This window comes from Grampus griseus, assembly GCF_964374135.1.
Source record: "Grampus griseus genome assembly, chromosome: 2".
Classification (NCBI taxonomy): domain Eukaryota; kingdom Metazoa; phylum Chordata; class Mammalia; order Artiodactyla; family Delphinidae; genus Grampus; species Grampus griseus.
This window is the reverse complement of record NC_139018.1, coordinates 106,816,411-106,837,436: the sequence shown is the minus strand read 5'-3', so window position 1 is coordinate 106,837,436 and position 21,026 is coordinate 106,816,411. Positions and strand designations below refer to the sequence as shown.

Here is a 21,026-nt window from a genome sequence, read left to right as displayed (position 1 = left end):
TAATATGTGTTGTTGATTCATTAGCATTGAACTCATGGCCAGCAACACTATTAACTCATGCCTGCGTGAAGCTTAACACTTATATTTTCTCCGTAAGGCACGTTTTAGCCTTCTTGCACTTAGGAACACTAGACAGCATTTCAGCACTATACTTGGGGGCCATTTTAAACAATGAAATCACCAACAAAAAGCGCAAAAAATGCAAAAGAAGTAACACTAAATAGCATGAAAGGACACTTGTTATAGTCTGAGAGCTGAAACAAGAATACAGAACATCACCTTGTTTGACCTCAGCTGGGAACAAATGCATCAGAAGACTGAATTTTTTGGTCACCCTGTGCATGTGAATATGTGAAAGTGCCATGAGTATTGATTTTGGAGTTACAAATTAACTTAAAGGAATAGATTAATTGGCAGATAGGGAATCCACAATTAACGAGAACCAAGTGTATTTATAGTATCTGTTTTAATGTCTGTGGTACTTAACTTATCAATTATTTCTAGATCTGTTTCTATTAATTTTTCTCCTCATCTTGAATTGTGTTTTCTTGTTTCTTTGCGCGTTTGGTAATTTTTCATTGGGTACCAGACATTGTGAATTTTACCTAGTTGGGTGCTGGATATTTTGTATTTCGTTAATTGTATTATACTTAAACTTTGTTCTAGAATTCAGTTAAGTAACTTGAAAACAATTTGATTCTTTCAAGGCTTCCTTTTAAGCTTTGTTAGGTGGGACCAGGACAGCCTTTAGTTTGTTTAGTATTCTATCTAATACCTTATGCATTACAAAGTTTTTTCATTCTGGCTTGTTGTAACACAAACTTCCCAACCCTTTGTGAGCTCTAAGGATTGTTCTGCCTGCTACTTCTTGGTGATTCTTTCCCTAGCTTTGGATAGGTGCTCTATTAGCATCAGCTGAGGACTTGAGGGGCAGAGGACCCTCTGCACATTTCTGGAGTTCTCTATCTATGTAGCTGTCCTCTTTCCATCCACAGATCTCCCCTTTCTGGATTCTGCCCTGTGAATTCTAGCCACTTTTGAACTCTCTACTCTGTCTCCGCCATTCAGAGAGACCATTGAGTTTGGCTTGAATTTATCCTCCTTGACTTGCAGTTTGGGAAATTCTTTCCAGGCAGTAAGCTAAGGCAGTTGTACACCTTGCCTCATTTGATTCTCTTCTCTCAGGGATCACCGTCCTACACTACCTGTTGTCCAATATCTGCAGACTGTTGCTTGATAATTTTTGTCTGTTTTTTTAGTTGTTTAAGGTGAGGGTAAATCTAGTCTCTGTTACTCTACCGTGGCAAGGAGAAGTCCATCAGATATATCAGGGCTATCACCACTGTAGCAGTAATGACATTTTTTTAAGCAAAAATGAGAGTTATAGTCTTCCCTGCCTCCATCCTTCCCTCTTTCCCTCCTTCCCTTCTTCCTTACTAATTCAATTTGAAAGCCATTAAGTGGGGCCAAGCTAGGGAGGCACTCATGCCAGCAGAGTATGGGAGGTGCGTGGCATGGTAGTCCAGTATGGGTTGTCAGAGCCAGATTGGGGTGAACAAAAACACCTCATGTGTGTGGGGAGTGGCCTGTTATAAGGTTTTGGAGTCCAAGTGGGGCAAAGAAGTGTCCATATGGCCTGGCACTAGGTGTCAGAACTATATAGAGTGAAGAGGGCCTCCACTGGCAGCTGTCCACTGAGAGGGCCTTGGGACAGTGATGCTTCAGTAGCAGTACACACACCTAGTGCCAAGATCCTATCTTTTAAATACCACTCTCTACTAGAAGGAACCTTGATCTTCTGAGAGAGAAATGACTGATTTCAGGTCTCAGTATGAGATGAGCCTAGAATAGCTTGTGCCATAAAGTGACAAAGTACTCAGAGAATGATGGGCACAGGCTGGAAGGATATAGAAATCAGAGTGAAGGGGCATCCACTGGCCAAATCTGGGAGATTTGGGGCATAAAAATAAATAATAATTACAGTAACAGATAATAACTCATGAATGCAATGAGAATCCATAACCCTATACTGATGGAGAAAGGAGAAGCTTTGCTTTAGAGTGGAATACCAACTGATGAATCTGAAAGCAATGGTGGACTTAAAAAAACCCATCATTTTGTCAACCATTGTAATGATAATTAATTCAGCCAGTAAGCATAAATGGATGCAAAGTTAAACTGATGAAGAATGAGATATTTACCTATTCTCATAGTGTTTTCCCACAAATACTTATTAATTACAAAGAAAATTAAAAAAAGAGTACCTTTACAGTGGAGAAACCTGGCAGATACCAGCTTCACTCAAGTGATCAAAGTTAACATCATCAAGTTAACCTTGTCAGACCCATCATAATGGGACAACATGAAATCATGAACCATCTAATAGAATGCAGTAAGAAGAGGGCAACATCAGTTTTGTGCTTCTCCTGCCAAGATGCACAACCTGAGTCTAATCATGAGGAAACAGCAGACATCAGATTGAGGGACTTTCTACCCTATAACTGGCCCGGAATCTTCAAAGTATCAAAGTGAAGGAGACTGAAGAGACATGAAAATTAAATGTAAAGATGATCCTGGATTGGATCCTTTGCTGTAAAGAACATTATCAGGACTTTCCTTGCAACTAGAATGGAATCTGGATTAGATGATAATTGTTAATTTCCTGACTTTGATATAGTTGCCTTGTGGTTATACAGGAGAATGTTGTTATTTGTAAGAGTAATATATTAATGTATTCAGGGAAGATGGAGCGTTATGTCTGCTACTTAACTCTCCAGTGGTTCAAGAATTCTTTGTACTATTCTTACAAATTTTTGTAAAGCTTGAAATTTTTTGTCAGTAGGAAACTATTTTTAAAAAAGAAAACAAACATTTTTTTCAGCAGGTTTGTTTCATAATAGCTAGTTTATCTTTAAGAAAAACCTTTAAAAGCTATATCAGATTTAATCATATTTAGTTACTAGAGAATTTTTAGTAGAGTAACATTTCATTATATTTGGACACTATTAAGAAAATTGGGAATTATGGTTACTATAAGAATACTTTTTATTCATGGCATATAGTGATATTTAGGACTTCTCTTTCTTTTGTCTCAGCCTTGTCAGACCCAAGCAGTAGACTTTCAACTTCTCCTCCTCCTCCAGCAATTGCAGTACCCTTGTTGGAAATGGGGTTCTCTCTCCGGCAGATTGCAAAAGCCATGGAAGCCACAGGTAGTATAATTTTTTTAATGTTTTTTTAATTGGAGTATAATTGCTTTACAATGTTGTGTTAGTTTCTGCTGTAGAGTGAAGTGAATCAGCTATATGTATACATGTGTCCCCTCCCTGCTGGACCTCCCCCCTCTCCCCATCCCACCCATCTAGGTCATCACGGAGCACCGAGCTGAGCTCCCTGTGCTGTACAGCAGGTTCCCACTAGCTATCTGTTTTATACATGGTAGTGTATTTATGTCAAACCTAATCTCCCAATTCATCTCACCCTCCTCTTCCCCCCTGTGTCCACATGTCCGTTCTCTACGTCTGTGTTTCTATTCCTGCCCTGCAAACAGGTTCATCTGTACCATTTTTCTAGATTCCACATATATGCATTAATATTTGATATTTGTTTTTCTCTTTCTGACTTACTTCACTCTGTATGACAGACTCTAGGTCCATCCACATCTCTACAAATGACCCAGTTTCATTTCTTTTTATGGCTGAGTAATATTTCTTTATATATATGTACCACATCTTCTTATCCATTCCTCTGTCAATGGACATTTAGGTTGCTTCCATGTCTTGGCTATTGTAAATAGTGCTGCAGTGAACATTGGGATACATGTGTCTTTTTGAATTACAGTTTTCTCAGGGTATATGCCCAGTAGTGAGATTGCTGGATCATATGGTAATTCTATTTTTAGTTTTTTAAGGAACCTCCATACTGTTCTCCATAGTGGCTGTATCAATTTACATTCCCACTAACAGTGCAGGAGGTTCCCTTTTCTCCACACCCTCTCCAGCATTTATTGTTTGTAGACTTTTTGATGATGACCATTCTGACTGGTGTGAGGTGATACCTCACTGAAGTTTTGATTTGCATTTCTCTAATGATTAGTGATGTTGAGCATCTTTTCATGTGCCTCTTGGCCATCTGTATGTCTTCTTTGGTGAAATGTCTACTTAGGTCTTCCGCCCACTTTTTGATTGGGTTGTTTGTTTTTTTGATACTGAGCTGCATGAGCTGTTTGTATACTTTGGAGATGAATCCTTTGTCCGTTGCTTTATTTGCAAATATTTTCTCCCAACGTGTGGGTTGTCTTTTCGTCTTGTTTATGGTTTCCTTTGCTGTGCAAAAGCTTTTAAGGTTCATTAGGTCCCATTTGCTTATTTTTGTTTTCATTTTCATTACTCTAGGAGGTGAGTCATAAAAGATCTTGATATGATTTATGTCAAAGAGTGTTTTTCCTATATTTTCCTCTAAGAGTTTTATCATGTCCAGTCCTACATTTAGGTCTTTAATCCATTTTGAATTTATTTTTGTATGTGATGTTAGGGAGTGTTCTAATTTCAGTCTTTCACAGGTAGTTGTCCAGTTTTCCCAGCACCATTTACTGAAGAGGCTGTCTTTTCTCCATTGTTTATTCTTGCCTCCTTTATCATAGATTAGGTGACCACAGGTGCATGGGTTTATCTCTGGGCTTTCTATCCTGTACCGTTGATCTATATGTCTGTTTTTGTGCAAGTACCTTGCTGTCTTGATTACTGTAGCTTTGTAGTTGGGGAGCCTGATTCCTCCAGCTCAGTTTTCTTTCTCAAGATTGCTTTGGCTGTTCGGGGTCTTTTGTATTTCCATACAAAGTGTGAAATTTTTTGTTCTAGTTCTGTGAAAAATGCCATTTGGTAATTTGATAGGGATTGCATTGAACCTGTAGATTGCTTTGGGTAGAATAGTCATTTTCACAATATTGATTCTTCCAATCCAGGAGCATGGTATATCTCTCCATCTGTTTGTGTCATCTTTGATTTCTTTCATCAGTGTTTTATAGTTTTCTGAGTCCAGGTCTTTTGCCTCCTTAGGTAGGTTTATTCCTAGGTATTTTATTCTTTTTGTTGCAGTGGTAAATGGGAGTGTTTCCTTAATTTCTCTTTTTGATCTTTCATTGTTAGTGTATAGGAATGCAAGAGATTTCTGTCCATTAATTTTGTATCTTGCAACCTTACCAAATTCATTGATTAGTTCTAGTAGTTTTCTGGTGGCATCTTTAGGATTTTCTATGTATAGTATGATGTCATCTGCAAACAGTGACCGTTTTACTTCTTCTTTTCCAATTTGTATTCCTTTTATTTTTCTTACTGTAACTTTTTATGTATCATTATATGCAGTTATGAGAAGCACCATCTTTATTAAAGGCAGTATGTTTTTTAAGAGGCCATAAAGGTTTGTAAGATTTTTAACGCAAGATTCAGTTACAGTGGCAACATAGCAGACAGTGTTAAACTGATAGCATGAATAACTAATTATTTTGCCCAAGGTCAGTATTAGACCTTTTTTTCCCCCTGTTCAGGTGCTCGAGGAGAGGCTGATGCCCAGAACATCACTGTCCTTGCCATGTGGATGATAGAGCACCCTGGGCATGAGGATGAGGAGGAGCCCCAGTCAGGCAGCACAGCCGACTCAAGGCACGGAGCCACAGTTGTAGGCAGTGGTGGGAAGTCAAATGATCCCTGCTATTTGCAGTCACCAGGAGACATACCATCAGCTGATGCTGCTGAAATGGAGGAAGGCTTTAGTGAAAGGTGAAATTCCAATTTCCATATTTCTGTTCCATGTGTTATAAATGGTACCCCAAGAACCCCATTATGTCCCTTCATAGATGCTTCTAATGGTATATAAGTTTGATAACTAGAGAGAGATGAAAAGGTGGACATTTCAGTTACAAGCTTATGTTTCTGTGAAGCACCCTTAACAGAATGACATGACAGGTTTTGACTTGAATGATGTTTTTATGAAAATAAGGAAATAATTTTAATATAAAATTGGTTAAAAGAAGAAACTAAAAATTAAAATAAGTTTATTCTGAAATAAAGTAAACATGCTGATAAAATAATTTTTTCTTACATAAGAGATATAAACTAGAATGTTCATTTTAATATAAATTGACTTAAAGTAGTGCATTCAATAGAAATGGACTTTTAAATCTTTTCTGTCTCTTAATATGGGTTTATATTTTCATTTCTTCTTTAGTTTTTAATATCCAGTACAATACCCCCCTTTTTAAAGTTGTGAAATGAATTCTCTGATAATGCCTAGCCTAAAAAGAAATGTAATAAAATATTCTGTAATTCTTTCTAAAATCCTCCCCCTTCAGCACTTCTTATGACTTTAAATCTTCGTGTCATTTTAGCTCATGAAGTTATATGGGGGGGCTCTTGTCTTATATTAATATGCAGACTTTTTCTGACAAGCTTAATGAAAATTTTCATAACTTATTTTGAAATATGTTTTTCCAAGGCAAGGATTCCCAATCGTTTCAATTTTTAAGTATTTAATCATTTAGGATTTAGTTAAGGCCATTGACCTCATTTGAATTTAAACTTGCATTAAGCGTAATTTCATTGTTGGTATATTTCAAAACCAGATAAAATTATTGCTCAGGGCAATATGACATATTTATAAGCCAGACACAAAAGATATGTTTCAAAACATATTTTGGGGCTTCCCTGGTGGCGCAGTGGTTGAGAGTCCGCCTTCTGATGCAGGGGACATGGGATTGTGCCCCGGTCCGGGAAGATCCCACATGCCGCGGAGCAGCTGGGCCCGTGAGCCATGGTCGCTGGGCCTGCGCGTCCGGAGCCTGTTCTCCGCAACGGGAGAAGCCGCAGCAGTGAGAGGCCCGCATACCGCAAAACAGACAAACAAACAAACATATTTTGTTCTCGATAATATTTGGAGGAAAAAGTACTACAAGCAAGCTTGCACCTGTGCTTTCTGTTCATGATGATTTTTAAAAATGTGTGTTGCTTTCAAACTTGCTCTTTTAGCCCTGATAATCTGGATCATGTAGAGAATGCAGCTTCTGGAAGTGGACCACCCGCTAGGGGTCGCTCAGCAGTTACAAGAAGGCACAAGTTTGATTTAGCTGCTCGAACATTGCTAGCAAGAGCAGGTAAGTGTATGTTTCACATCCTTCTCTTGGTGAAAGTATTACATAGTTTGTTTATATTTTAAAGTAAATGTAAAAGCAACATTAAAGAAGATGTAAACTAATGATACTAAGTATTCAGTACCTCCACATTAAAAGAGTAACTATTTGCATATTACTTTCTATGCATTTATATAATTTTACATAATTTAAATCACAGCATACATTCATAGATTTATTTTTAAGTTCCCTCTGGGTGAAGAAGGCTATACTGGTCACTTGTAAATATTGAGAAATTTCATAAATGCTCTCTCTGCCCTCAAAATACTTACAATTTAAGAAGTGAAGATGCATGTTTAAGGCATCACTGATGAGAAGGAGCTAGAAAGAGCACTGTGCCAAAGTAGGCACTGGCTTTTCTGATGTACTTTGTGAATTTTAGGGCTTCACTACTAGGTAAGGCCCAGATAAGCAAAGATATATTTTTTCATTACCTTAGTAAATATTTTTTTTTCTTAGTAAATATTTTTAAGATTATGTTCTGGGCATGTGAAATTTAAATTATAGGGAATATATTTTCCAAACTAAAATCTAGAATATGTCATTTGTCAAAACAGAGTTTAATCTTTGAACTATTAAAACGTAAATAATGATTCAGTAATTTATGGAAACAAAAACTGAGACTGTCTTAGAACGTATAGGATGTGTATTTAATATTTAATGAAAGCGACTGACAAAAAAAAAAACTAAAAGGATAATAACAGCCCATATTTATTGAGTGTTCTTCTGTGTAACAAACATTATGAAATATTTTACATAGATTATCTTATTTAAACCTGTCAGCAGCTCTGCAAGGGATGAATACTCTTATCCCCATTTCACAGAAGAGGAATATATATATATATATATATATATATATATATGTTAGGTAAAGTTTTATGTCTGTGGTTTGGAATCCAATAAGTCAGCTGAGGTAGGCTCTCACCTGCATTGTATGGCAGTTAAGAACTGGCAAAATATTCAGAATTATTTTATACATGCAAATAAAATGCCTTTCTTGTTTTGTTCTGAGCGGGGTTATACCGCTCTGTGCAGGCCCATAGGAATCAAAGTCGGAGAGAAGGAATATCTTTGCAACAAGACCCAGGGGCATTGTATGACTTTAATTTAGATGAGGAATTGGAAATTGATCTTGATGATGAAGCGATGGAAGCTATGTTTGGACAAGACCTGACCAGTGACAACGATATTCTGGGAATGTGGATCCCAGAGGTACTGGATTGGCCTACCTGGGTGTGTGTGACTGCAGCGGGGGCTGCTCTGACTTATTTTCCTGCCCTCCTGTTCATACAGCTTACTAATAACAGCATTTCCTAGAGTTGTAACACTCGGAAAAGTCTGACATCTCATCCTAAAGTTTGGGGCTTTAACAATTGAGATTACTTTGATACCTATAAACTAGTAAGAAAAAGTCTCTCTTGTTGCTTTCTCTGTGCGATTTTATTGCTTCTCTCCCCAGACTAGATGAATAGAGCCGTGCTGTGATAATTTGATTTCTGATATCAAAGATAGATTACAAAATAGGCATCAGGTCCCAGTCAGCTCTGCTGGGTGTTTAACATGGCTACTGTGCTTACCTTGCTATCTGAATGCATGCTCTTCTTCTTTATAGGTTCTATTTAATCACTGTAATGCCTCATTCTAGGAACCAGTGCCACCTAGATCTTGTAAATGCCTCCATCCAAGGGCAGGGTACATGATGGGTTTGTATGTTTACATTGTTTAGCATTACACTTTTTGTAGCAGGGAAACTGAGAAGTTCACAGGTATAAGTTCTATAGGAAAGAGCATATACCATATTATGTTAATAAGATAAATGAATCCAAATGACTTCTTAGAAATTCAGAAAATAGATATGCGTGTTATGGTCAGATGAAAGTAGTTTTCATTGGAGGGATTTTAAATCATTTGAGATGGGGCAGATTGTCATTTTTATTAATAACTTTTTTCTCAGTAGGATAGTCAGTTATTTTATTGTCACTTACTAGTGTGAGGAAGGGGCAAAGAACACCTTCAGACTGTGTGATCTGGATTTTAATTTGAAAGAACTTCGTTATATAGCCTTGATGAACATCTTGCAAATATTCCAGCATATGTAAACAAAGTTGTTAATTTAATATAATAAATGATGTTTTTTACCTCTTCTTAATTTTATGTTAACTTGACTAATAATTTGATATGAAATTATTTTGTGCAGCATGTTTGTGAGTCTGAAGACAGGGAAGAAGTGGTGGTATGTGAACTGTGTGAGTGCAGTGTTGTCAGCTTCAATCAGCACATGAAGAGAAATCACCCAGGCTGTGGGCGCAGTGCAAACCGCCAGGGCTATCGCAGCAACGGCTCCTATGTGGATGGCTGGTTCGGTGGTGAATGTGGGAGTGGAAATCCATACTACCTGCTATGTGGCAGCTGCAGGGAAAAGTACTTAGCCCTGAAGACCAAATCCAAGGCAACAAGTTCTGAAAGGTACCTTGAAATTGGATAGGTAACCATACCCTCTGATCGAAGTATATAAAGTATCTCTCATTAAGACATGGGAATTGTAGCTTTTTTTATGTGAGGAGTAACCTTTAACCTTTCCTTTATAAAGACCTATGATTGCTGAATTGGGGACAAGGATGAGGGAGGTGGAAGAATTCAAGTTCCTGCCAGAGGTGGGAGCCTGTAGTCTGGGAACAGTGGTATGGCCTCAGGTTCTTCACCGGAGCTTGACTGTGTTAACCTTTAATTTGTTGTCAAGTTGTGAGTGGGACCCTTGCTTTAACCTTCAGGAGGCTTATGTTCAATTTTTTTCTTTGGTGTTTCTCACCATAGTTTTGACATCTTAAGGTCTTTTTTCTTGATGAAAAATATAGACTGTTTAGATTAAATGAGCTTCCATGAAAATATTACTTCTTTATACCCTTGAATAGCAACTGTTTGCTATTGAGTAGGGTTTTTGCCCTTATTGTCAACTATTAAAGTCTTTAAGACGTTCTGGAATAGGTTTTGATTAAAAGCCTTATGTAGGTAACCTAGAAACCTCCCCAGTATTTTGGTAAAATAGTCATTGATTTTGTAAACACTTAATACCAATAGTTTTTATTACATTAGCCCATAACATGAAACACACTTTTTAAATTTTGTGTTGCTTTATTAATGACTTTTTAAAATGTCCTAATGACATAATTTGCACTTTGGGGCACTAACTGTTTCATATAAAAACACAATGTTCTTCGTGTTTGGTGCAGGTACAAGGGACAAGCTCCAGATCTAATTGGCAAGCAGGACAGTGTGTATGAAGGTAGTTGTTGTGAGAGCTTCTTTATTTCACATGTATTTTTGTATGTACCTTCTGCTTAACATCTGTTACTAAAACTTACCTTCATGTGTTTGTTTGTATTTATGTACATGTTAACTTAAACTTCCCCCCAAAAGTTCAAGATAGTTTGGTAGCAACAGCCCTATTTTAAAAGTCAAAGGAAAAAGACCTGGGTCCTAATACTAGCTTTGCCACAGAATGTTAATTTCAGGTGGCATACATATTTCTTCAAAGTAGGTTAAGTATGTAGTACATTTTGAACTTCCATCCTAATTGAGGAAAGTAAAAGATAAAAAATTGAAGTGAGCGTCAGTTTATCTGGAGCATTCATTTGTTTGAAGTAACTCATTTCCTAATGATTATGGACAGGGTCAAGAACTTTTTGTTGGCCCCATAACAATATTTTTTATTAGTTGAAACCTCCATTACCAACTGTAACATGTGCTTTTGGTTTAAATGGATTTGACTGCTCTGCCTCCCTTTCCCTTAGTCTCACTCTAACTCAGGAGTGCAGTTTGGTTGGGTCACCAGGAGATGGTGCCGTAGTTCACTTTGTAGGCGCTCGGCTTTCAGTCCATCTGCATTTTAGACATATCTCACAATAACCATTGCCAGCAGAGTTATTTCATGTTTATATTCACATACCATACACTTCTTTATTTAAATTCCAGAAGACTGGGACATGTTGGATGTTGATGAAGAGGAAAAGCTAACGGGTGAAGAAGAGTTTGAATTACTCGCTGGACCACTTGGTTTAAACGACCGCCGCATTGTACCAGAACCAGTCCAGTTCCCTGACAGTGATCCATTGGGAGCATCAGTAGCAATGGTAACAGCGACCAACAGTATGGAAGAGACTCTGATGCAAATAGGTAAACTTGAAATGCTGATTGGCATGGATTTTATAGAGTCTATATTAATTTGCTTCTTAGAAAAGTAAATAATAATAATAATAAGGTAAAGGTTAATAATAGTAAGGGTTCAACATTTCCTATCCCATCAAGTATCTTTAGCCAGTTATTCTAATGTTTTGAAGGTCTAGTATAATATTAAGTTTCTGATATTTTCTTTTTATAAAATATTGAAGTGATAAAAAGAAAATTTATAAAATGTAGGGGGTCTTTTGTTTGTTTTAAACTTTGTGTTAAGAGAAACCTGGGAATGAATAAAAACCATTTTGCAGTATTTTTTAATTTCGGTGCAAGGGTATGGTAACTTTTTGCTGTATGGAATACTAAATAAAGAATTGGCGCAGTACTGGTGACTCAGCCCTTTATGTGTACTCAAAGCATATTTTAAAAACTATATCTTTACTATATTTGTTAATAGCAGTAGAAGTGATACATGAGCAAAGATAAATAAAACCAAAAAAATTTAAGAATCATATTTTTCCTATAATAGATTATTGACTTAGAAATGTCCATTTTTCCCAAGCAATTTTCTGTATAACAAAGTTCCAGATGAGCAAAACACATTGATTTGCTTTATTTCCTGGTAGCCTAGAACCTAGGTAGAATGGAAAATTTTTTCAGTAGTCCGGCTATTTTTTTTCTTACCTTCTTATAAACTAAGCAAAATGTTATTTTTTTCAGGTTGCCATGGCTCTGTAGAAAAGAGTTCCTCCGGGAGAATAACATTAGGTGAACAGGCAGCTGCCTTAGCAAACCCTCATGACCGGGTGGTGGCTTTAAGGAGAGTGACTGCTGCTGCTCAGGTTCTTCTGGCCAGAACCATGGTCATGAGAGCTCTGTCTCTTCTCTCAGTCAGGTAAGTGTTATTTTGTGTCACAAGATGTTAACTTAGTTTCTAGTATGTATTAGACAGGAGTCTGGTATTGTTTGGGAGGATAGAAGTTTTAGAAACTTGAATAGCTACTGTTGAATGAAAGAAGTTAGACATAGTCATCATTATTATTCATTCATTCATTAATTCAGTCAGTCAGTCAGTCATTCAGTTAATGCTTAGCTCTTATTAGGTAGAAAATATTGCCGTTATAGTAACTGAGTAAACGGAAAATTTTATTTTATTATCTGAAATGGGAAACCAAGGCTGGTGATCCATTTGGTGTAGGGTAAAACTAAAAGGTCGAGTGAGTTTTTTGCAGAGTTTACCAACTGTGTAGCTAAGTCAGCCTGTATATTCCATCATGGAGACTCTTGCTATGCTCATACTGTGGAGCATAATGTTAAAAAAGGGAAGAGTGCCAAGAATACCTAAAAGACATCCATTTAGGAAATGATTAAGTAGGGGTATTTAACAGTAAATCATGAAGAAAGAAGGACCCTGAAAGAAGAACTCAAAGTTTAGATGAGGACTTCCCTGGTGGCACAGTGGTTAAGAATCCACCTGCCAATGCAGGGGACATGGGTTCGAGCCCTGGTCCAGGAAGATCCCACATGCCGCGGAGCAACTAAGCCCGTGCGCCACAACTACTGAGCCTGCGCTCTAGAGCCCGTGAACCGCAACTACTGAGCCTGCGCTCTAGAGCCCATGAACCACAACTACTGAGCCTGCGCTCTAGAGCCCACAAGCCACAGCTACTGAAGCCTGCGCACCTAGAGCCCATGCTCCGCAACACAAGAAACCACCGCAATGAGAAGCCCGTGCACCACAACGAAGAGTAGCCCCCGCTCGCCGCAACTAGAGAAAGCCTGAGCGCCACAACGAAGACCCAACACAGCCAAAAATAAATAAACAAATTAAAAAAAAATGGATATTTAAAAAAATACTTAGATGAGACTGTATGGGGTTGGCTTAAGACTAGACAGTTCGGACTGTGGAAAATGAAGTTCAGAAACTGACTCACACGTGTAGATAAACATTTGATTTATGACAGTGCTTACATTACAGAGCAGTGAGGAAAGGATGGTCTTTTCCGTAACTTGGGCTAGGTCAGATGGTTTATTCACTTAAGGAAAAAAAATGAGTCTTGGCCCCAACCTCAAACTATATAAAGCAAGTATATTTCCAAGTGGCTCTTAGGTCTAAATGTGAAATGTAAATCAATAAAGTTTCTATAAGATAACAGAGGAAGATTTTATTCTTGATACTGGAACAACCAGAGATTTCTTAAGCAAGTCACAAAAGACATTCACTTTAAGGAAAACAATTGATAAATTGGACTACATTAAAAAAGAACTTCTGTTTAGCAAGTCATTTAGGAAGTAAAAAGGCAAAAAAGTTAAAGGGAAAAAAAAAAACACTGAATGGGAGATGATCTTAGCAATGCATATAACCAACAAAATATGTAAAGAATTCTTATAAACCAGTAAGAGAAAGACAGACAACCCAAAAGAAAAATGGACATAATGACAAAAGAGGCTCTCAAAGTGGCCAATAAACATGAACAATGAGATGTTCAGTCACATTAGTCTTCAGAGAAATGAAAATGAAAACCCCATGAGATACTACTACACACCCATCAGAATGGCTAAAATTTAAAAGACTGGGGGGAAAAAAGTGATCATGACGGTGTGGAACACTTAGAACTCTCATACACTGTTGGTGAGAAAATAACTTGAGACAGTTACTTTGGAAGACTCTTTGATGGTACCAACTAAAGGTGAATATTAGCATACTCTGTGACCCAGAAAAACACTTCTGGGTATATATCCAACAGAAATGCTTACATATGTGCACCCAAAGACATAAGCAAGAACATTTATAGCAGTACTATTCATAATAGCCCCATGCTCTCATCTGTATGGATAAATGAATTGTGCTTAATTTCATTTATACGGGCATATCTTTTTTTATTGTGCTTCGCAGATATTACATTTTTTTTTTTACGAATTGAAGGTTTGTGGCAACCCTGTGTTGAGCAAGTCTATTGGCACCATTTTTCCAACAACATTTGCTCACTTCACGTCTCTATGTCACATTTTAGTAATTCTTGCAATATTTCAAGCTTTTCCATTATTATTTGTCATGGTGATCTGTGATCAGTGATCTTTGATGTTACTATTACAAAAAGATTTCTGACGGCTCAGATGGTGGTTAACATTATTTTTAAATTAAGGTATGTACATTGTTCTTTTTTAAAAAATAAGTTTATTTATTTTTGGCTGCGTTTGGTCTTCGTTGCCTGCGTGCGGGCTTTCTCTAGTTGCAACGAGCGGGGGCTACTCTTCGTTGCGGTGCGCGAGCTTCTCCTTGCGGTGGCTTCTCGTTGCGGAGCACGGACTATAGGCTTGCGAGCTTCAGTAGTTGTGGCACACGGGCTCAGTAGTTGTGGCTCGCGGGCTCTAGAGCGCAAGCTCAGTAGTTGTGGCACAGGAGCTTAGTTGCTCCACGGCTTGTGGGATCTTCCCGGACCAGGGCTCAAATCCGTGTCCCCTGCATTGGCAGGTGGATTCTTAACCACTGCACCACCAGGGAAGTCCCTGTACATTGTTCTTTTAGGCTTAATGCTGTTGCACACTTAACAGACTACAGTGTAGTGTAAACATGACTTTTATATGCACTGGGAAACCAAAAATACTTGTGTGACTTTCTTTATTGCAATATTCATTTTATTGTGATGGTCTGGAACTGAACCCGAACATCTCCACAGTATGCCTCTGTGTCAATGAAAAGGAATAACTGCTGCTGTAATGCAACAACGTGGATGAATCTTACAAGCATAATGCTGAGTAAAAGCAGCCAGACAGAAGAGAATACATACTTTATCATTCTATTTATATGAAGTTCAGAAACAGGCAAAACTGGTTTATGGCCTTAAAAAGTTGGAATAGTGGTTACTTTTGAAGGCCTAGAGACTGAGAAGGGCCCAAGCAGTCTTCTGGGGTATTGGTAATGTTCTGTTTCTTGATCTGGAAGGTGGTTACATAGGTTTGTTCAGTTTGTAAAAATTCATGATTTGTAAACATTTCTGTAAGTTATACTTTGGTAATTCAGGTATACTTAAGTATGTCAGTATTTATTAAAATAAAAAAGTTTCAGAGCAGTTTCCAGCTTACATAATATTTTTGGACATGTCTAAGGACTTGTATGACTAGTGATAGTGCAGCTTGCCTTTTATTTTGGTTGTTGGTGCTGTGGATGATATGTGGGGCTCCAGATGGTCCCTTAAATTTATTTTCTTTATGCATCTAAAGTGTTTTCCTTTCCTGGCAGTGGTTCCAGTTGTAGCCTGGCTGCTGGTCTTGAATCTCTGGGACTTACAGATATCCGAACGTTGGTTCGATTAATGTGCTTGGCTGCAGCAGGGAGAGCTGGCCTCTCCACCAGCCCTTCCGCCATGGCAAGCACTTCAGAACGCTCACGAGGTGGGCACAGCAAGGCCAACAAGCCCATTTCTTGCCTGGCCTATCTGAGCACAGCAGTGGGATGTCTAGCATCAAACACTCCTAGTGCTGCAAAACTCCTGGTGCAGTTGTGTACACAGGTAGGATAGTTTTCAGTGCTTTACTTATTGCATTGCTTATTTCTAGCCAATTCTTAAAGAACCTTTTGAGATAAAATCTTCTTTTTGTTCCAAAATTATATGTAAAGATTAAACCTGTTTGTTCTGATTGCCTCTTCAGAACTTGATTTCTGCTGCAACAGGGGTAAATCTTACCACGGTCGATGATCCAATTCAGCGAAAGTTTCTACCTAGCTTTCTCCGAGGAATTGCTGAAGAGAATAAGCTTGTAACCTCCCCAAATTTTGTTGTAACTCAGGCCCTTGTGGCATTACTAGCAGACAAAGGGGCCAAACTGAGACCTAATTATGATAAATCAGAAGTTGAAAAGAAAGGTAAGTTTCATACGATTTAAATATACAGTCTTTTAATCAATTTGATATGTTTTTAAAAATATGTTTTTGCATTGTTGTATGTGATGAATTACATAACATCATGTATACTTATTAAGTTAGATCATAAGAAAAGTGCATGGATACTTTTTCATTGTGCCTGGAAACAAATATTAGAAAATGTACCAAATAAGTCTTGGTTTGATTAGATTATTTTATTAGATTATGGTTTGGGTCACCATAGATAATAATCCTGGTAGGCTTCCTGAATATAATTTATATAAAGTAGTGCTATTTTTTTCTTTGTCTTAAGATGATACAATTTGAAGGGACTACTTAAACACAGTACTTACCCTTCTCTTCATCAGGACCATTTGGCCAAGAGATATGGGCTTTTGGATCTATCAGTGCATTCCCTTGACTAGCTATTAAGATCACTTTTTTAAAAAATTATTTATTTTTCATTTATTTATTTTTGGCTGGACCGGGTCTTCGTTGCTGTGCAGACTTTCTCTAGTTGCTGCACGCGGGGGCTAGTCTTCGTTGCGGTGCAGGGGCTTCTCATTGTGGTGGCTTCTCTTGTTGCAGAGCACGGGCTCTAGGTGCACGGCCTTCAGTAGTTGTGGCTCGCGGGCTCAGTAGTTGTGGCTCACAGGCTCTAGAGCGCAAGCTCAGTAGTTGTGGCGCATGGACTTAGTTGCTCCATGGCATGTGGGATCTTCCCGGACCAGGGCTCGAACCCATATCCCCTGCATTGGCAGGCAGATTCTTAACCACTGCGCCACCAGGGAAGTCCCTAAGATCACTTTTGAAAAGCAAAAGCCAAACTCTTATTCTTCAGGGCATGCTTCCTCTGCCCTGGCTTTAAAATGATTTCTGCTGCATTCTCAGTCGGTGTATCCTTAGAGCAAAGACTATTGATTAGTGTATATAAATGTCCATTTGCAGTGAATCAGATTTAATATAGAATTTGATGTGAGATAAATGCTTTATACCTTGTATGCATATCTTAGTGAAATGATTGCTTGAAAAAGTGCTAATTCTTAAAAGATAGTTTAACCCATTTTTGTTTGTTCACCACCACCAGCTCTCACCTGGGCATCATTTCATTGTTTTGTTTAAGCAGGTTTAACTGCCCAATTGTATGCCCATCCTTCCTATGATCCTTCTGCTGTAGGCCCTCTGGAGCTGGCTAACGCCTTGGCAGCCTGCTGCCTCTCCTCCAGGCTATCCTCACAGCATAGGCAATGGGCTGCTCAACAGCTTGTGCGCACTCTTGCTGCACATGACCGCGACAACCAAACTACTCCACAGACACTCGCTGATATGGGAGGAGATCTCAGAAAATGCTCCTTTATCAAGTTGGAGGCTCATCAAAACAGAGTATGTATTTTGACCCCCAAGTGTGTCGATCACTTTATGTAAGATAAAATAGTTTCTCCTCTTCTCCAAGAGCTTAAAGTTCAGATCATGGGTGTGTGTCTCTCTCTTTCTGTCTCTCTCTTACATACTCACACACACACAAGCTAAATTATCAGTTATTTGTCTGGTAGTTACCAACTCTCCTTTCTCTACATGTGTGTGTTGTATACTATATGATATAATATTATACAAATGGGAAAATCAGATGGGAGATGAGAAGAAAACCAAAGGTATAGCCTCACAAAAGATGAGGGTTTATACATGCAGGAAAAGAAGCAATTGGTCTCCCTGTTTTAGTTTAGTTTTTAGGAGCCCACTGGGCTCCTGAGCAGTGACAAGGGCAGTTTAGGAAATGAAGACTGACCCCTATTTTACCAATTTAATCATTTCTTAGTCTGTGTAATTAGTTTTATAGAACATGCTGAATATTTCCATTTTATTGAATTAAATAAATGTTTTTTAATTAAATAAGCATGTCTAGTAAAGATTGTGAACAGGTCTAAGATAACTCAGATGAGTTTGGGCATAGGACTTTAAAGCTATACTTCAAATAGGTGTATATTTACAAGCCGGTTAGAAACGAATGAAGACTGTGCATGTTGTTTTATAACATGGATACTTTTCTTTTACAATTTCATGGTAGATTTTTTTTTAATTTGATAGAACTCTTTCAAATTATAGAATCATTTGAATTAAAACTTGCTCAAATATTGCTGGACTTTTAATCTTTTCTAGGTAATGACTTGTGTTTGGTGTAATAAAAAAGGACTCTTGGCTACAAGTGGCAATGATGGCACCATCCGGGTGTGGAATGTCACCAAGAAGCAGTATTCACTGCAACAGACCTGTGTGTTCAACAGATTGTGAGTACTGACATTAGCTCTCTTGGGTAACATTTAAAAATAAGACAATCCTGGGCTTCCCTGGTGGCGCAGTGGTTGAGAGTCCGCCTGCCGATGCAGGGGACACGGGTTCATGCCTCGGTCTGGGAAGATCCCACATGCCGCGGAGCGGCTGGGCCCGTGAGCCATGGCCGCTGAGCCTGCGCGTCCGGAGCCTGTGCTCCGCAACGGGAGAGGCCACAGCAGTGAGAGCCCCGCGTACCGCAAAAAAAAAAAAAAAAAAAAAAAGACAATCCTAAACATGCTTCATCTTGGTTGTGTTAGTGTACTCAAATTGTCACTAAAATTTTTTACAACTTTTTCTCTTAGAACAGTCTCCGGTGTTTTTTTTTTTTAAATTTGCAAGATAGTAATTTAGAAAATAAAAATACTAACTGTCAATATCTGTCAGCTTACTCAAAATTAAATCAAGGTCTACTATGCCAGCATTATAAATGTTCAATTCTATAAAACAGTAGGCTAATTTTCCATCATTCTTCAAGGATTATTTAGGAATTAGGGTAATGATATTTTTTGTGTAGCATCTTTTATATTTTTATAGCTAGCTATAAAACTTCCCTAGCTATTAGGCAAACAAGAGTCAGTGTGCTCTGAGTAATAACCATATGTATAACCCATATGGAATCAGAATACTTTTGTTGACAAATTATGTACTACATTAAATGATCAGTTGTCTAAGTATTACTCTTTTGTAATTCTACATTTTTCACATTATGACAAACACTAGCAATTATGTGATTGTCAAATACTGCTAGCCAGGCTTTTGAAATGTAAAAGCTTTTGATCTGCCTTTATGTACTATAGTCTATATAAAACACTTATTTTAAGGTTTAGGATTTAGTTTACTTTGTGATGATGGGGATTAGAATTCCATACATATCTGTTATATTCTAGGGAAGGTGATGCTGAGGAAAGCCTGGGATCACCTAGTGATCCAAGTTTCTCACCTGTTTCCTGGAGTATCAGTGGCAAATATCTAGCTGGGGCTTTGGAAAAGATGGTGAATATCTGGCAAGTTAATGGTAAGAGTCACATAAATACTAGTAAACTACTGAAGCTACTTTTTTTTTAAAAAAAGCCTTTCTCTTAGCCTTCTAAGTCCAAATATTGGCTTCCCTTCACCTTGAATCTCACAATCTGTTCATCAACTGTGAAAATCTATGCATAGTATGGTTTAAATTAAAGAGAAAGTGTTCATTTCCTGACTTTTCCTTCTAGGAGTTTCAATTAACCTGGTAGTTGTAAACTAAAAATTCTTTCTATGTACCACTCAGCATTCAGGGTAGGATTTGAGGAGAAGTAGCAATCACTGCATTTTTAGCTATGTATTCTTTTGAATCACCTGAAATATTTCTATTAATTTTATCTGTTTCACAGGGACAAACTCTTGTTAATTTTTAATAACCTCTCTGGAAAGTAAAAATTATTATTGTAATCTTGGGCTTACCAGCACTTTTGTTTGCTTTTGCATGTTTGGGTAATAGCTGTTCTATTTCGTACATTTGAAGGAACAGCTAGCCTTAACTATAGGTAAATTTTGTATATTAATTTGGTTTTCAGTAATTATTAGGAAAGGACTTAAGTGTTTGACATTTGTATGTTGATTATTTTCCTTTATTCTTTCTCCTATAAAGCGATCATTTTTGTCATATTAATAGTTACAGAAAAGCTATGAATTTGATAATCAATATGTAGTATATAAATGAAGGATCTTGCCTTGCAGTCTTATTCATTAGTAGGCTATTATGAAATTGGGGACTGCTTTGAGTGTATTAAATTAAATAGTACGTATTTTTGTTCTTGTTATTGTTTTTAAGAATTAAGTGACAACTAGTTAACATTTTCTCCCTCTTTAGGAGGAAAAGGGTTAGTAGATATTCAGCCTCACTGGGTATCTGCCCTGGCTTGGCCAGAAGAGGGTCCATCCTTAGCCTGGTCAGGAGAATCTCCAGAATTATTGTTGGTGGGACGGATGGATGGATCTCTAGGACTGATTGAAGTTGTTGATGTATCCACCATGCACCGTCGAGAATTGGAGCATTGCTATCGAAAGGATGGTAAGTGACTGGAATTGTGTCTGGTTGAGAAAGTGTTCCCCCCAGTCAAATAGATTTACTTTTTTGGCATATGCTGAGTAAATATTACTTTTGGTTTTGTTTTCTAAATCGTTCAGTTGGTATTTCATTTTAGTTAGTTACTAAGTTGAAAGATATTTCTTTGTCACCCCCTACCACACATCACTGCCAAAATAAGATCTAAGTTAGTCATTTATCCTTTGTGCAAGTGTCTCAACACTTCTAGTGGGCTCTAGGTCTCTCTAGAAAGTTAAGAATGTCCAAGAGGAAAAAAGATAATAATCATTGATGGAGATGAAATTGTTAACAAATGGGTAAAATTAAGGAAATGGGGGGAAGAGGAGAAGGGGAGGGAAGTTCCTGATTTAAGAAGTCATAGCAGGAAGCCTACTTTTACTTATTTTCTC

The 21,026-nt window shown here is 37.7% G+C and overlaps 1 protein-coding gene across 1 annotated transcript in view; it reads left to right on the top strand.

Annotated features, from left to right (window-relative positions):
* HERC1 (HECT and RLD domain containing E3 ubiquitin protein ligase family member 1) overlaps window positions 1-21,026 on the top strand; it is a 215,112-nt gene that overhangs the window by 147,751 nt on the left and 46,335 nt on the right. Inside the window, exons 41-54 of the mRNA XM_082681255.1 lie at window positions 3,096-3,212; window positions 5,546-5,777; window positions 7,023-7,147; window positions 8,196-8,416; window positions 9,381-9,649; window positions 10,414-10,466; window positions 11,156-11,356; window positions 12,077-12,251; window positions 15,600-15,870; window positions 16,010-16,223; window positions 17,398-17,603; window positions 18,378-18,505; window positions 19,439-19,566; window positions 20,401-20,601. Coding sequence (XP_082537381.1) covers window positions 3,096-3,212; window positions 5,546-5,777; window positions 7,023-7,147; window positions 8,196-8,416; window positions 9,381-9,649; window positions 10,414-10,466; window positions 11,156-11,356; window positions 12,077-12,251; window positions 15,600-15,870; window positions 16,010-16,223; window positions 17,398-17,603; window positions 18,378-18,505; window positions 19,439-19,566; window positions 20,401-20,601 — 2,541 coding nt within the window. The remainder of the gene's footprint in view (window positions 1-3,095; window positions 3,213-5,545; window positions 5,778-7,022; window positions 7,148-8,195; window positions 8,417-9,380; window positions 9,650-10,413; window positions 10,467-11,155; window positions 11,357-12,076; window positions 12,252-15,599; window positions 15,871-16,009; window positions 16,224-17,397; window positions 17,604-18,377; window positions 18,506-19,438; window positions 19,567-20,400; window positions 20,602-21,026) is intronic.